At 38.5% G+C, this 17,176-nt stretch overlaps 1 protein-coding gene across 1 annotated transcript in view; it reads left to right on the top strand.

The window, feature by feature from the left end:
* LOC103276274 (RING1 and YY1-binding protein) overlaps positions 1–17,176 on the top strand; it is a 74,635-nt gene that overhangs the window by 3,901 nt on the left and 53,558 nt on the right. Inside the window, exon 4 of the mRNA XM_021706788.1 lies at positions 5–299. Coding sequence (XP_021562463.1) covers positions 5–299 — 295 coding nt within the window. The remainder of the gene's footprint in view (positions 1–4; positions 300–17,176) is intronic.

A 17,176-nucleotide genomic window follows, 5' to 3' on the forward strand; every position in this document is an offset into this window, starting at 1 on the left:
CTCCTCCAGTCCCCGAAAAGGGTGGGTGGGTGGTCGCCCGAGCGAAGTTTCCAGCGCTGGATTCCTGCGAAATTACGACGGCTCACCAGCGCCTGTGTTTTGCTGTCTCTCCCCCTCTTTCCTGCTCCCTGCCTCTTCCCTCCCGTTTCCCCCCACTCCCCGCGCCCCCGAAGGCCGAAAAGACAAGCGAAACCTGCCGCAGACGAAGGCTTTTGGGATTGTAGCGTGTGCACCTTCAGAAACAGTGCTGAAGCCTTCAAATGCAGCATCTGCGATGTGAGGAAAGGCACCTCCACCAGGTACTCGAAGATCCGTGTTACCTTTTGTGAAGGGACTTTCTTTTAAGGCAGGGGAGAGGGTAGCGAGCCTTACTTTCTGCCCTCTTGCCAACTTGTTGATTACGGCGTTTTCTGCATTTGGGAGTGGGTTGTGTGTGTGTTGGGGTTGTGTGTATTTCGTGTTGGGTGCAAAGCCTTGTGTTCACTAAATGATTGATGGGAGGGAGTTTTTCCAGGTTTTGGTCTTATTTCAAACGGACTCTGGGTTTATTTGACACTTGCTTTCATTCGCTTATTGGAATTGGCTGGGAAAGGGAGGAAGCAGTGCTGTTGCTACGGATTGTAGGACATTAGACCTTTTTATTTTTGCCATGTGCAGAATGGTTTTAATTTGCCTGTCCTGAGTTATTTTTCTCTTCGAGAAATTCAGTGGTGGTAGTGCAGTAAGACTGGTTGTGCTTTTCCTGTCTTGAGTTGCAATTGTCTCCACTTGAAAATAAATGGAGTTTGATAAGGAAAGTGCATTTTTTGGAAGGCTGAGCTGTGAGGTTTTTTGTTTTTTGATTAGCTTATGCGTGGTGGTGATGGAGGACGATTTGACAAAATGGTGAAATGAATAGAGTGAATATTGAAGTTAGCGTTTAAAGCTTTGTTATGAAAGGAGCGTTAAAATAATTCCTTTTCGTTTAGATGTAGGTAGTAAGCTGCCTGTGGTGTCAGAACGAGTTGAACTACTTTAGATTTAGCATTTAGATATACGTGGAGAAAATGTCACGACTGCTTTTGTAGTCTTCCCGTCGTCTTTTAACTTATGTCTGGAATGTGCTTCAGTGGTGTCAGAATTTGAAGTTAAACCGTTCTTGGTGTCATTTAATGGACAGGCATTGGGGTGTGTGAAATTGAGACCGAATGAGTGAGTTTTGGTGGATCCTTTAGGATCATTTCATAAGGTGGATCCTTTAGGATCATTTCAATTGGTGACATTCCAAAATGACTGTAGTACTACTCCACAATTCCAACTGGATGTTGTTACTTGATTAAAGGAATGTGTCCTGTAAGGTTTCATCGATTTATTTGTATCTGGGATTAAATAGGATTATTGGGCAACCTAAAAGAATATAACTCTGGGATTAATTGGCCTGGTTACTTGTTCTGTGGATTCCATGAACTCTTTAAATAGTGACATCCTCGGATAAAAATATTCAAGAACTAAAAATATTTCCCATTGAGTTGTTTCTTAGGTAAATTTGTGTCAACGTTTTGTATTGTAATGGAGTATGTGTTGTAATGGAATAAGTAAAAAAACACGCATTGGTAGTTTCATAGGTTTTGTTTTGCTATCTAAAATAGGGAATTCCATCAAATGGCATGAAAGTTTAGAAATGTGTTTGTTATTTAAAGCAATAGTGATTGTGTGTTATTTATGAGTAATGTTTTTTACATGTAGAATCCCTCAGCGGCCAAATCTCTTTATTGTGGTTTTGCTTTGAGTGTTACCGTAGATGATGATCAAGTAAATGACTAGGAAACTCCTAAGAACTTGAGAACCTTACTGGTGAAGAGAAACTTAAACCAAATCCAAAAGTTTCTGTCTGATTTATTGCTGGGAATGATTAACTCATAATGAAATGCATTTCAATTTTTACATGTATTTGAAAAAACCTGACTCATCACTTTTTGGAAACACGTGGAAGTCTTGGACTTTAAAAACAATATGTATATTTAAAGTTTTTTTCAGAGCCACAGATGGTTGACAGTGAAATTCAGTTTTTTAAAAAATTTTAAATTATTAGTGACAAATATCTTAGAGTCTAATCAGGAACAGCAAACTCATCTCCTTTGTTTAAGGATCTTTGTATACTTTAATACTGTCATTGAGTAGGATTTGAACAGAGATTTCACAGATCTACAGACTGAAACTGTCAATTTATGATACTCTTACCTGACCAAAATTTGTTTCATTTTGGTTATTGTTAGTATTTTGATGTTTCAGATTTACTCAGAAATCGTCATTAATTGGAATGCAAATAACATGTTGGCTTTCCTGTGTTATGGACAGGTCTCATGTGGAGAAGTGAATTTAATAGATTTTTCTTGTCCTGTTTTGTATATTAACTGTTGGTTATTTTCTCTGTTATACTGATTATTGCTGTGTGTGGGGGGGTGTGTATGTTTTCATTGAGCCTTTTGTGCGTGTGTGTGTGTGTGTGTGTGTGTGTGTGTACCTCGGGTTTGATAAGAACTTAGTATTTTCTGTCTTGGGTAGTACTTATCACATCAGACTTGGTATTGATTGCAGTAGAAAGCTTGCTGCTGGGTTTTAGATGCTGGGTAATAGGCAAAAATTCGTAATTTTTGGAGTAATTTGTTGCCTGTCACAGAAATTGTGTTTTATAGCTGTGAGCTGGTATTTGGTGTTTTAACAGTCTTAGCTCTTTGGAGTTTGGTTTTGTTTTTTTAATCATTCTTGCCATTTTTGTTACCATCATTTACCAGTCAACCAAGGAAAGCAGCTTTGATCAATGGTAGTCCAGTAAGACAGAGAACTGTATTTGCCCTTTGAGGATAGAATATTACTTGATTTGATTGGGTAAAATATTGCCATTCATTTGAAGAATGTTCATTAAATTCCCAGAATATGAAAGATACTGCTGAGGGGAGAAGTGGTATTAAAGGTTGAAAGCCATGTATCTGAATGACCATATTCCAGGTTATAAAGGCTCTGTAAGAGGTGTAAAGGACTCTGGAAGGTCAGCAGTCTGGTTGGTGAATTAGAAGGATTCCCCTGTCCCCCATTTCTTCTGGACAAGGAGAATTTCTGCAAAATCACCTGTCACCTTTTCACTCCTATTGCCATGTGCATCAGGCAATAGTAGTGGAATCTCAAAGGTGATTGGGAATGAGGTCTTTTTTTCTTCTTTTTAGAGGAGCTTAGAGTAGAATGAAAGAAGGATCAGATGGTCCTGTGAAATATGTTAAGAGAAGAAGGGCACACTTAACAGGCAACTTGGCGGTTCAGGGGGCAGTGAAGATCTGCATTGTGGATGTGTTATCAGTTTTGTGTTGGGTCTCTTTGGTTCTTTGATACGCTTTTGTAACTATGCTGTCCCATTCTTTACGCCTTGCTGTTTTTTTTTAAGCTTTATTGAGGTAAAATTTACATACCAAAACACTCACCCATTGAAGATGTACATTTTAGTGACTTTTAGTCATTTTAATGGGTTGTGCAGCCATCACCACAACTCAGTTTTAGAACATTTCCATCACATCAAATGGTTCCTACTGCCCATTCTCTGAGTCTTTAACACTAGCGCATGGAAGAGTCAAGGGCACCTAGGAAGGTTGCTTCCCCCATGTTGATGTGTTCTAAGACTTTCAAGGTAGGAAATAAAAGATTATATGCTAGAGTGTGTGTGAGTGGGGAAGAAACACTAGCCCTTTCCTAAGTGATAACTAAAGGAGTATTTCCCACGCTACTTCGCCAGTCTCAAGAAAGAGGATACTACGTTCTTAAAAGAAGAAGAAATAAATCTGCAGACACACTAGTTTGCCTAACTTGTTTAGTTAATATTCTCAAGTAACTTCCTAGACTTGGTAGTAATTAATTTTACTTTTGTGATTTTATTTCTGTTTTTTTGGTTGGGGGGGCGTAGAGACAGCTTCTCGCTGTGTTGCCTAGGCGTGTCTCAAACTCCTGGGCTCAAGCAGTCCTCTCACCTGGGCCTCCCAAAGTGCTGGGTTTACAGCCATGAGCCCCCACGCCTGACCCTTGTTATTTCTCTGAATGGAGTATTATCTTTATTATGAAATAAAAGTTACCAATACATTGCTGTATATTTTTGTCGATTAGTGTTTGTATGATAGTCATGCTGGATTTTTACCTTCAGCTGCTGCTTAAATCACACTCAAAAAATTGGAAAATTTTTACTTTGGTTAATTACCGTAGGTCCAGAATATTGAATTGGAAGTATTGAAGAAGCAGCTGTTTTGTGTGTAACAGGTTTCTTTTGTGTGAGAACTCTCTGATTTCTCTGTAGTTGAAACTTTGGACTTCCCCTCCACCCCTCAAATACAGACTCTGACAACTCAATGTCTTGAATAGTCATGAAGTACTGCAGGAGTTTTATGGAAAAATGCAACATGGTTATGATCTTTGCTGGAAGCTTCAGAATACTTTTTAGATAGGAAAGCTCCTAGAAAGAAGAGAAGATACCTATTTTGGTTCAGAGCCAGGCCTCTTGTTTTTGTTCACTGGTAATCCACAACATTGGTTTTGCTCCTTAGGTCACCATTCGTTTTGTTGCAGTGTTTGTCTTTCATAAAAATTCTTTATAAAATGCACCAAAAAAGTAAATGTCTTCCAAATCAAACTTTGTCAGACCTTTCAATCTCAAAGCTGATACAAAACTGGTACGTTTTTAAAGATCACTCTTACCCAGGAATGGAGTAATAATTTATTTTATATTTGCTGTTGCATTGGACTTACTGATTTATTGGTAGTGACTTGATCTTATGTGTACTTGGTGACCTTAAAGTAAATTACCTGGGTAGTTGTGGTCATTTGACAAGTTTTTATTGAGCACACAGCCGTCTGGCCACTGGTGTACAGAGGTGTAAAAACAGACAAGGTCCCTGTTCCTTTGGGGCTTAAAACAAAATACTATGGAGAGGAAGTGAAAATAAACATACAGAAATAAAAGATAACTTCAGCTAGTGGCAAGTGCTAAGAAATTAGAGCAGGCTAAGGAGTGACAGAATGATGAGAGCTGGGTGGAGTGACTGCTTTATAGACAGTGCTGAGATATGCATCTGCATTTGTAGGAAATAGTAATGTTGCTTTCTTTTGGAGCCAGGTATAGTTCTTTTGTAGGTTTGCCTGTGCCATTTAGCTCATTTGCCTGTGACAGTATTTAGATTTGGAACCTTTGTGCACAGGCTACTAAAGTTTTCATATAATTGCATGTTGTAGACTAAACCCAATCCAGCTTACTTAGAAGTATATGCTGTTAGTCATTAGGATGGGAAGTTATGAAGGGGTTCACTTACGTATTATTTATTCATGTGGCATACATTTATTGTGTACTTCCGTAGGGTGCTAAAGAGGTTCCAGGATTGAGAAAACCTTCAGGTAGCTGTAGCTCACTGGAAATGACAGTTCGTAAGTAGGGACGTTAAGGATGTTAGTATGTTAAGTAATAGTAGGTAGTGACATGAGTGAACACATTCTACAGTCTTTCTGGCTCTTGTTTTCTCTTTGTCTCATTATCAGTGCTTTTTCTCTTTGTAGCATCTTCCTTTATACTCCCTATAACTAGTACTCCCACCCCACCCTCTTTTTTTGAGTCAGAATCTCTAAGTTGCCCAGTCAGATCTCTGTGTTGCCCAGCCACAATTGTGGCTTACCATGCCTCAACCTCCTGGGCTCAGGTGATCCTTCTGCCTCAGCCTCCTGAGTAGCTGGGGCTACAGGCGTGTGCCACCATACCCAACTAATTTATTGTAGAGATGAGGTCTCACTCACTGTGTTGCTAGGTTGCTGTTGAACTCCTGGGCTCAAAGTGACCCTCCTGCCTTGGCCTTCCAAAGTGTGGGGAATTATAGGTGTGAGTCACTGTGCCCATCCTTTGCGCTTCACTTTTAGCTGCTTATTTAAACTTTTTTGAACCATTGCATACATAGTGACAAGTGTGCAAATCATAAGTATAAAGATTTGATGAACTTTCATAAAGTGAGCACACTTTTGTAACCAGTGCTTAGATTCTAAGAGAACGTGACTAGAACATTGCCCAAAGCCTTGTATTACTGCCCCCCGCCCCATTCTAGTCTTCTAGAGACTAGCTGTGCTTGTTTTGAATTATGTATGAGTGGAGTCATACAGTGTGGTACTCTTCTGAGTCTGGTTTCTTTCACTCACTGTTAGGGTTGTAGGATTCATCCATGTTGTGTGCAGGTCTTGTTTATTTTAACAGTACAATTTTATCCTAAGACTATCTTAGAGCTCAACTATGCATGCAGACCCTTTCTCACACATTCTAGAGAGAAGACCTCTAGTCACCCTGCGTTCATTACCTACATATGACAGTAGCAGGAGTCCACACATCCTTATATGAAAGGAATGAAACTTTGTAGAGGACGTAAAAGGAGTCAACTTAACGCCTCTCATCAGTAGTATTGTTCATTAGTCGATTCTGTTTCAAGACATTGTTATAATGGGAATAAGTGGAAAACTGCTTTCAAGGAATTTAAACTTGTTGAAAGATAAGCACATAAAATAACAGCTAGTGACGTAAAGTATCCATGGTGTGTTGCCATCTCTGTGGTCTCATCAGGAAGGGCCTCCCTGACTCTGGAATTTCAGTTGGGCCTTTATGATTCTTGGATGGAGGTTTGCTGTATAGGTTGATACAGGTTACTTGTTAGTTCTTTTGGCCCTCTCACCCTTCTTTTGACTGTTCCTCTCTTTAGATTGTCATCCACACCTTTCTACTTCTCCCTAGAGGCTGGTGATTCCCAGATACTAGTTAACCACCAACCACTACCCCATGCACATGCACAGACAGACAAATCCAGCTGCTTTCTGGATATTGCCACTTGAACTGCTTTAAGGCTATTCAGATCCTACAGTTTGAAAATTCTGGATTCATCTCTTGAAGTGTTTGTAAAATGCCAAACAGATTACCTCCCATTCCTGCTTAAAATTCCTTCCTGGCTCTCTTTGCCTTTTAGGATAAAATCCAAATGCTGAGTGTCATAAGGCACTTGTGAATAGGTCCTTTACTGTGTGCTTTAGAATTTCTGGAAGCAGCCTACCATCCATCACTCCACCTGCCTTCCGTACGCAGCATATGTGGGTGTGTTACACCAGGGTGCTTGGCGTTTTCCAGCCATGGACCATGATGTCTCCCTTCCATACCTGCACACACTTTTCCTCTGGGTTTCCTTCTGAAAGGCCTTTCTTTCCTGATGTGTCTGTGCTGACTCCTATTTGTCCTTCTAGATGTCTCTGAAAGCCTTTTCATTCCTCTCCAATCATTCATACCTCTGTCATAACAGGCTGTGCTTTTATTTGATTTCCAATCTGTCTCTGTTGTCACCTTTTTTGAGGACAAGACCATTCATTTCATAACTTTATTTTCTTGTGTCTGTCACAGTGCCTGGCACTTGGTAGAGGTTCAGTAAATGTATGTAGAATAAATGAAGACTGGGTGAAGGAGTGCCCGTCAGAGTTCCAATAAATGGTCTTTTATATTTGGGTTTTCACCTTGTGTGTTTAATGTTGTTGACTTAGGGGAAAGTTGTCTTTATGAAGTGTGTCCTTAAAACTAGTATTCCTGTTTTTCTGTTTGTTTTGTTTTTGTTTGTTTTCCCCCTTCAAAGTACTTGACGTTAAACACAAAACTATAGCCTTGGAGGCTGTAGGCAGCGCATTTACTGTACCTCTGGGGGGACTAGGTGGGGGTGGGGAAGACTTACACCTGGAATCTCAGCGCTTTGGAAGGCTGAGGCAGGAGGTTGACTTGAGGCAAGGAGTTTGAGACAAGCCTGGGCAACATAGGGAGACCCTGTTTCTATTTAAAAAAAAAATTGTGTCGTGGCACAAGTCTATAGTCCTGCCTACTCCGGAGGCTGAGGCGGGAGAATTCCTTGAGTCCAGGAGTTAGATGCTTTTCAGTGAGCTGTAATTGCACCACCGCACTCCATTCTAGGTGACAGTGTGAGACCCTGTCTCTGTTTAAAAAAAAAAAAAAGACTTGTGGAGTGCTTTTGAGCCTCACATCCTTAGCACACTTACTAAATAACTAATGGTGACAATGTTGTCCTTTTTTGCTGCCCATTGATGATATCAGTAGCCAGAATGCATATTGGAAAATCTAGTTTTGGCGAGTCAAAAATAAGGTGTGATGACAAACTAGATTGGTGTGTTTAAACTGGCACCTAAGACAGTTTAAAAATGGTGGCAAAACCACCTTGAGTGTTGGAAATGTTATACTGTTCATTGTTCTGCTGTGTTAAACATTCCCGGAAGTTGGTAGTTGCACCTTGTACACTTGATAGTCATTTCTTGTACATTGTGTATACCACTGTTCTGCTGACTCGTTTGGATTAATTACTTCTGTTAAGTTGAAGTCCAGAATGAAGTCTTCGTTCACATCACTCATTTATTTAGCAGTGATTCAATGCAGTGATTGACACAGTCTGTGGAGGCAAAAATGAATTCCCAATAAAGACAATGCATATAAACTACTGAGTTACTTAGAAATCATCAGTAGTTGAAATGACAAGGTAAATGGAGAAAGTTTTATTTTATTTTATTTATTTATTTATTTTTGAGTTGGAGTCTCACTCGGTCCCCCAGACTGGAGTGCAGTGGGCCGCTCCCGGCCACCGCAGCCTCGACCTGCTGGGCTCCAGCGATCCTTCCACCTCAGCCTTCCGAGTAGCCGGGATTACAGGCATGTGCTACCACGCCCAGCTGATTTTTTGATTTATTGTAGAGATGAGGTCGCGCTGCCCAGGCGGGTCATGAACCCACGGGCTCAGGCAATCCACTCACCTCAGCCTCCCAAAGGCACGGGATTACAGGCTGAGCCACCGAGCCCAGCCGAAAGTTTATTTTTAAGTAGGATTAGATAATACCTTCTCTCCTTTCTTCCCTCTAACAATTTAGAAAACCTGTTTCGATTATACTGTAGTTGGGAAAAGAAACTAGTGGAATGGATATGTGGAAAGAACATCTTACTTAAAACTTGTTCACAATATTTCTGTAATTCTGTACAGTTTAAGAGCATTAGCAACAATTAAAGATGAAACTTTGGTATCCTATAAGAGCGATGCCAGTTTCATCAGCGTATTGAGTCCTGTAACACTGTAAGTGATAGTCATAGGGAGAAAACAAGCCTGGTGATTACTTTCTAAGAACAGATCAGATTTCATATATGTAGTTTATGTGATTTACTAACTATTTTCATTCTTTCATAAAACTAAATGTTGTTTAATATCATACATGCTACAAGAATAGTCAAAACTCCAGTATATAGGAATCTAACTCTAACTTAAGTTAGAAAGCAGAACAGCTTTTACTGGCCCATTTAGCCATTTATGAGAGAAGATGCCATTTGAACTCGGAATCAAGAACGATGATAATCAGGACTCCTGTGAATTGCCCAACCCTAGATCAAAACAGAAAAAGAAGGCCACCCATAATCCTACCATCTAGAATTACTGTTTATTGAGCAATTTGCTTACTCATTGGACCCCAAATATTTGAGTGACTTTAGTTTTTCAGGTCTGGTGTTTTAATAATGCTATTCCATTGAATTTTCAACATGATATAAGTGAAATTCCATGTGGGACTAAGAGTCAGGCTGTGTGTGATACGAAACATATGGAATCTTTGAATTCAAAGACATATATTCTGGTCTTTGGATTGACAGGGTTCATTTTGGATTCTTCTTAGGGGGACATTTTGTAAATACGCCATAGTTTTAGGGTTCCTACAGTAGAAAATAAAGCTAAATAAAGTAGAAGATAAAGCTAAAATCCACTTTTATTTTGGGATTGTTTTCATTTTGGGAAGAACTGAAACATTGAATTCTTAATATCTTTTTTTTTTAGTTGGTTCCTACTCTGTTGCTTAGCCTGAAGTGCAATAGCATGATCATGGCTCATCATAGCTTCAGCCTCCTTTGGTCAGATAGTTGTTCCACCTCAGCCCTGTAGCTGGGACCACAGGTGCATGCCACCATGTCCAGCTAATTTTTTGATTTTTGTAGAGGTGAGTTCTTGCTATGTTGCCTAAGTGATGCTCCTGCATTTGGCCTCCCAAAGTGTTGGGATTATAGGCATGAGCCCCTGTGCCCTGTGGAATTCTTAACTATCTATAGCATAAAACTTTGGCCAAGCCTTCCATTGAAGTACAGTTATGTATACAAGGGAACCCAAATTTAATACTTTTGTTGTAAATTTCTTTAGAGTGATGGTTCTCAAACTTAGCATGCACCAGAATCACCTGGAAGGCTTATTGAAACTCACGTTGCTGGGTTTCATCCTAGAGTTTCAAAAAATTAAATGTTGACATTTCAAAGTGAACTTAAGTGCAGTTAGCAGTCAGCATCCTAAGAACCCTGTTTTTTGTCTAGATTTGACATTTGGGGTGATTCCTTAAGTAATGAATACTGCTATCTTGCATTACTAACACTTGGATTGGATTTCAGATATAATGTTTTTAAAAAATTCTATTTATTTGCACCATAGTAGAGAGACAGGATCAGGTCTTCTAACCAGTAAAATAATATTCCAGTAAAAAGCTTGCCAAGAACACAAAGAAGTGATTTATAAAATAACGACAGACCAAATCAGTAGACATGAAATGTATAACATTCCCATTGCTAAGAAATGCAAAAATAACATTTTTTGACTAATCAAATTCTAAAGCTTAAAAAAGTTATTTTAGTGAGACCATGAAATGGGCATTCTCATAGACCCTTGGTGGGTATGTAAGTTGATTTAACTTTTTTGGATGCTAGTATGGTAGTTGGTATCAAATGCCTTTAAAATATTTGTACCTTGTGATGCAACAATATATAACTTTTGGGAATTTGTATGATTTGCACAAAAAAATTTCTGTGTAAATTTACTAATTGCATCATGAGTATTAATGGAAAACAGAAACTTACCTAAATAGGAATCCATAGGGAATTGTTAAAATTGCACTGTTTTGTAGCTGTTGTAAAAACCTTTTTGAGGTCTGTCACACATTGCTGATAATGTAAACCAGTACATTTCACTCTGAAATATAGGTAGTTTCTTACAAAACTGACCATATACTTACCACATGACCTAGCAGTTGCATTCCTGAGTATTTATCCCAGAGAAGTGAAAACTTATGGTCACAAAAAGCCTGCCCACTGCTCTATTTGTAATTACCCCAAACTAGAAACAACCCACATACCCTTCAGTAGGTGAATGACACATCTGTACTATGGAATACTATTCAGCAATGAAAAGGAATACACTGCTGATAACATACAATAACCTGGCTGGATCTCAAGGACATTATGCCAAGTGAAAAAAGCCAATCTTAAAACCTCTCATACTGTAGGATGCCGTTAACAATCTTTGAAATGACAAAATTATAGAGTTAGAGAATACGTTAGTGGTTGCCAGAAGTTAGGGACGGAGGGAGGGAGGAAGGGGAGATGGTATGAATTTTTTTTTTTTTTTTTTTGAGTTGGAGTCTCACTTGGTCGCCCAGACTGGAGCGCAGTGGCCGCTCCTGACCACCGCAGCCTCGACCTGCTGGGCTCTGGCGATCCTTCCGCCTCAGCCTTCCAAGTAGCCGGAATTACAGGCGTGCGCTACCACTGATTTTTGATTTATTGTAGAGATGAGGTCTCGCCAAGTTGCCCAGGCGGGTCTCGAACCCACGGGCTCAGGCAATCCACTCACCTCAGCCTCCCAAGGCACGGGATTACAGGCTGAGCCACCGAGCCTGACTGAGATGGTATGATTATAAAGGAGTAGCAAGAGGAAGATCATTGTGGTGATGAAGTAGATCTGTATCTTGATGTGGTGGTAGTTATGTGAATTTAAATGTGTGATAAAATGGCAGAGAACTATATACACATGTAATGCAAACATAGCAATGTCAGTTTCCTGGTTTTGACATTGCACTATATAATCAAGAAGGTACACATTGAGGGGAAATTGGGCGACAAATTACATGGGACCTCTGTACTATTTTTGCAACTTCCTATGAATCTAATTATTTCAAAATAAGTTAAACTGTTCAGAAATAATATATAATGATAAGAGAAAATGCTCATAATATATTAGAAAAAAGTAAGTTACAGAATGATAAACTTTATAAACCTACTTTAAAATATTTATGCCACTCTACTAATACACACATCTGGAAGGAGTGGCTGATCAAAACCTTACGTCTGATTGAGGTGATGGATCCTTTTTTTTCTTTTCTATAATTTCTACAGTGTGTGTCTGGGTGAGTCTGTATCACTTTTATAGTTAGAAAAAAGTAATTATGAAAAAGAATTTGTAGAACTAACTAATTTGGGATATTAAAATTTACTATGTTTTTACATTAAGGGACTTGGAAAGTTTTTCATTGGTTACCCTAACAATATTAAAACAGCTGTTAAGTTTGGAAAATAGCTGAATGTATTCTATAAAACATGTTATGTTTGTAAGTTTAAAATTATTTTGTGCTCATTGTATGATTAGATATCCTGTATAATGTTCTATATCAGTGCTGTCCAAAATAAATACATTGCAGGCCATATGTAGTTTTAAACTTTCTAGTAGTCACAGGAAGAAAGTAAGATAAGAAGCAGGCGAAACTAATTTTAAGAATATGTTTTATTTAACCAATTATATCCAAAATATTATTATCTCAATATGTAACCAATATTAAATTACTGTGAGATATTTTACATTCTTTTTTCATATTGAAGTCTTTAGGACCTGGTGTACATTTTAGAATTACAGCGAAGCTCAATTTAGACTAACCACATTTCAAGTCCTCAGCAGCCACATGGAGCTAGTGGCTACTACCATTGGAGTGGAGGAGGAGGAGTTGACTCTAACCTTGTTGGTGTCAGACCGGATTTTGAGGAACATCAGCTCTGCCATTTGTTAGCTTCATGCTGTTAGGTATAATACTTGAACTGGATGGGGTAATAACTTCTCAATAGGGATTTTTGAGGATTCAAGTGTGTGCATCTAGGCAGCATACTTAACACAGAACTAGGCACAGAATATGACTATATTATACAGTGGTAATGTTTTTATTCCAATATATTGTGTATTGGATTGAGTGATTCATCATTCTAAAAGTGTGACTTATTTCTTAAATATTAGTATTGAATAAATACATAAAACATAAAACAGTCCTCATTTTCCAGATTTAAAGTTTTTGACTCCAACTCAAAAAAAAAAAGAATATATACAAATTTATTTGTAATATACCTCCCCCAATGATGTATAAATATATATTTAGGCATTTTGGGACCTCTAGATAGAAAAGTTTTATATGTTAAACATTTTTGGTGCTATTGAGTTCTTCATGTGTAGTTGAACAGTTTTCTTGAGGTACACCTTTTTTTTTTTTTTTGAGTTGGAGTCTCACTCTGTCACCCAGACTGGAGTGCAGTGGCCGCTCCCGGCCACCGCAGCCTCGACCTGCTGCCTTGACCTGCTGGGCTCCGACAATTCTTCTGCCTCAGCCTTCCAAGTAGCTGGAACTACAGGTGTGCGCTACCGCGCCCAGCTAATTTTTGATTTATTGTAGAGATGAGGTCTCACCAAGTTGCCCAGGCAGGTCTCGAACCTGCGGGCTCAGGCAATTCACTCACCTCGGCCTGCCAAGGCGTGGGACTACAGGCTGAGCCACCGAGCCCAGCTTTTTTTTTTTTTTTTTAATCTTTCATTTATGGATTAACAAATCCTTGTCTCACTCTAAGAAATTAAAATCAGTGCAGACTGACCAAAAACCAGATTCAGCCAGTCTCCTCCTATTCAGGGTCTCTAAAATGAGGACCTCAGGATAGAACACTGTGTGTGGAAGGTCAGTGGTGTTGTTTAAAGTGTAAACAGCTGTACTACAGCCCTAGGGCGAGTCTTACTTAGGCTATTGTTTGTTTTAGTATTTAATTAAAAGAATGACACTGATACATCTTTTTGGAAAAGTATTTTTATTACTGAAATAGTTAAAACTGAATTATGCCCCAAGGCAAAGCTTGTTTCTTGTAAAACAGGTGGACGCTGGACATTTTTCCTGCTTAGCATTTATTGAACATCAACTGTTTATTGAATGTACTGAGTGTAATACAGGCCTGGAAGGAGCATGGTTTAATAGGGAACAGGTAGAAAGAACAGTGGGACATAGCTCTTCAAAGCTTCATCTGTGACCTTGCATTCTTCCCAGTAATAATACTGATAAGGGTCAGTATTTAGTGGGCATATACAGCAGGTGCTGTGTTACGCTCATTTTATGAATTGTCTCATTTAATCCTTACAAAGCTGTGGTTTGTGTAAAGGCATATCCTCATTTTATAGATTAAGAAAAGAGGCTTAGAGCTTGCAATTTTAACCCAAGTATATATTAGCAGAGTTGCACTTGACTATATCTTTTCCAACTTCACAAGGTTATCTATTCTCAGATAATGGCATGACCATCTATGCAGGTACCATGTATAGACATTAACTTAGAAACTCGTCCCTAGGATTCAGTCAGATGCCACATTCTACTCATTTCTCCAGTATGCCTGCTGCTGGTAACTTAATTTAGGTACTCATTGTTTCATTTTTCATTTCAGTATGAATGTAATTATTAGCCTCTGCCACCCAGACATGTACCATTGTTGTAACCTTGACATGGGTCTTCCAAGTCTAGGCTACCTAGAAATATCTCTGGAAAACACATAGATCTTTCTGAAAGAACTAGAAGTTGACTTTCTATATGACCCAGCCAAAACAAGAAAACACATAGATCATGCAGTTTGGGTGCTTGAACACCTCGGGTGCTGCCTTGTTGTCCAAGAAGGTCTTGCTGTTTGTAGCATGCACTCAGTGTTCCCTAAACATGTTCTTTTATGCCACTGAAGACTCATCACTATCTGGTAAATGCCACCTTCAGTGTCAAGACCCAGCTGATGTTAATTCTTTTGGGAAACCATCCTTGCTTCTTTTCTTTGTGATCATTGGAGCACTTTGTGCAGTATCTCTGTCATAGCACACAATCATTTTGTATTGGAATTTCTTATTTCCATTTGTTGCCTCGTATTTATATTTGAAGCCCTCAGGGGGAGAGACTGACCCTTTGTTGAATCTTCAGAGACAGGGTCTTACTGTGCTGCTTTTGTGTTATTCAGATGTACCTTTTAGAGTGCAATCCCGTCTTCTGATCTCTTATTTAAAAATTTTTCTTTTTAAAATAATTGTGTTGTATATCAGTTAACCTTGTCTACAAATGGGTTTATTCACTAAAAAAACACTTGGTAAACACCTTGGGAAATACCGCTCCTCTAGTCCTTCCTCACTTTAGTTTCTAATTTTACTCTTTTCATGGTGTCTGTTACTCTTAATATGGTTCCCTTGATTATCTGTCTCCCTTTCAAGTTCATACCTGCTTTTCTGCTCACGGCTCATACAACAATTGATTGCAAAATAAGATTCTTCTGAAGCACTGTCTGTTTTAAAAAGGTAAATCCCTCTCAGGACTCCCGAAGAATGCTCTCCTCTGAAGTTGTCTTCTGTGCTTGCTCGCCTAAGATTTTTAGGTGACAAGATTTCAACATACGGTTTAAGGAGGGTTAAAATTGACAAGATCCTGAAGTCAATATTCTTAAGAGATTTTGTAGCTGTATAGGACTCAAAATAGTTGTAATTCTCTTAGCAAAGAATGTTCAAGAGGTAGGCTAGAGAATTTTTTGAACTGATTAATAATTTAGATACTGGAGTTTTCTCTGTTCTTTATCATGAGTGAAGTCCTAAGTAATGGAAAGGAAAAAAAGGAAACTTTTCAGCTGGTACCATTTTATAAATGAAGCCTTTGAATTGTTTATTAGTATTTTCAGGGTTTTTTGTTTGTTTGTTTTTGTAGGCAGGATCTTTGTCACTCAGATTAGAGTGCAGTGGCATGATCATTGCTCTCAGCAGCTTCAACCTCCTGTGCTCAAATGATCCTCCTGCCTCAGCCTCCCAAGTAGCTGAGACTATAGGCATGAGCCATCTTATCTTGCTGACTTATTTTTAAAATTTTTTATTTTTTCAGAGATGGGGTTGCTACATTGCCCAGGCTAATCTTGAACTCCGGGCCTCAAGCGATCCTCCTGCCTCAGCCTTTCAGAGTGCTGGGATTACAGGTGTAAGCCTCTGTGGCCTTATTTTCAGAAGTCTTTAACTTGATAATAAGTTTTATTAGAGAAGACGTTTTACCTGATGAATTGGAGTGTTTTGATAAAAATAATTGTTACATTTTAAATTTATTAGACATTAATAAGCATTTAATTTGGGGGGCACAGACTTTCAGAGTAAATAATCAATGGAAGTGGAGACCAGTGCTTAACTACACAGTTGGTTTCTCAATAGATGTTACATAGGAACTTTCGTTATCTCAGTATCTGGTTAGAAAAATATTTATAATCAGGAAATGTTCCATACAGAAGTGAGCAGATTTAGTACTCAATGACCAGATTGATGCCTAGATGGGGGAATTTTTGCTAATCATAACTAATGGTAACTCTGTGAATCATTCTGGTCTTTTTGTGGTTTTGAAAGATGTATTTTCAGAATTAATTTTTTTACCCTCATAACATACTCAGAGAACATTGATACAAAGATAATGCTTTGTTTTTCTTGGTGTCCAGTATAATCTCTTTTGAAGGTATACTTTTTTAACTTACGTATCATTGGAGGTTTGTTTTCGTTCTCAGTTTAATGATCTTTCCAAGTAAGTAGCATCTTATTTTCTATTCCTAGTCCTTTGTCACTTATCCATATAATATAGTTTTATATGAAATAATGCCTTAGAAATGAGATTTATTTGCACTTCTTGTTCAACTCTTATCTGTAAAGTGAAATTCAAGTTTATAGTAGTTTTCATTCTCCTACTTCTTAGTTAACAGGCAGTTAACTAAGTGCAAGACTGCAGACTCACATAATGACAAATATATGTTGACATTTGTTCTCTTATCATTTAAAAAATTTTTTTCTAATCCTAGTGCCAATGGGTTAGACTTTAGAGGAAAGAGGTAAGAGCTGGCTGACCTTACAACTTCTTCCATAGCAAAAAACCCATCTGGATTATAGATTTTGATAAGTAAGATACAGTATGTGGCGTTCTTGTGTGTGTGTGTGTTTCCTTTTTTTTTTTTTTTTTT

Source organism: Carlito syrichta, unplaced genomic scaffold (genome assembly GCF_000164805.1).
Source record: "Carlito syrichta isolate Samal-C Ts95f unplaced genomic scaffold, Tarsius_syrichta-2.0.1 Scaffold316017, whole genome shotgun sequence".
In the NCBI taxonomy this organism is placed as follows: domain Eukaryota; kingdom Metazoa; phylum Chordata; class Mammalia; order Primates; family Tarsiidae; genus Carlito; species Carlito syrichta.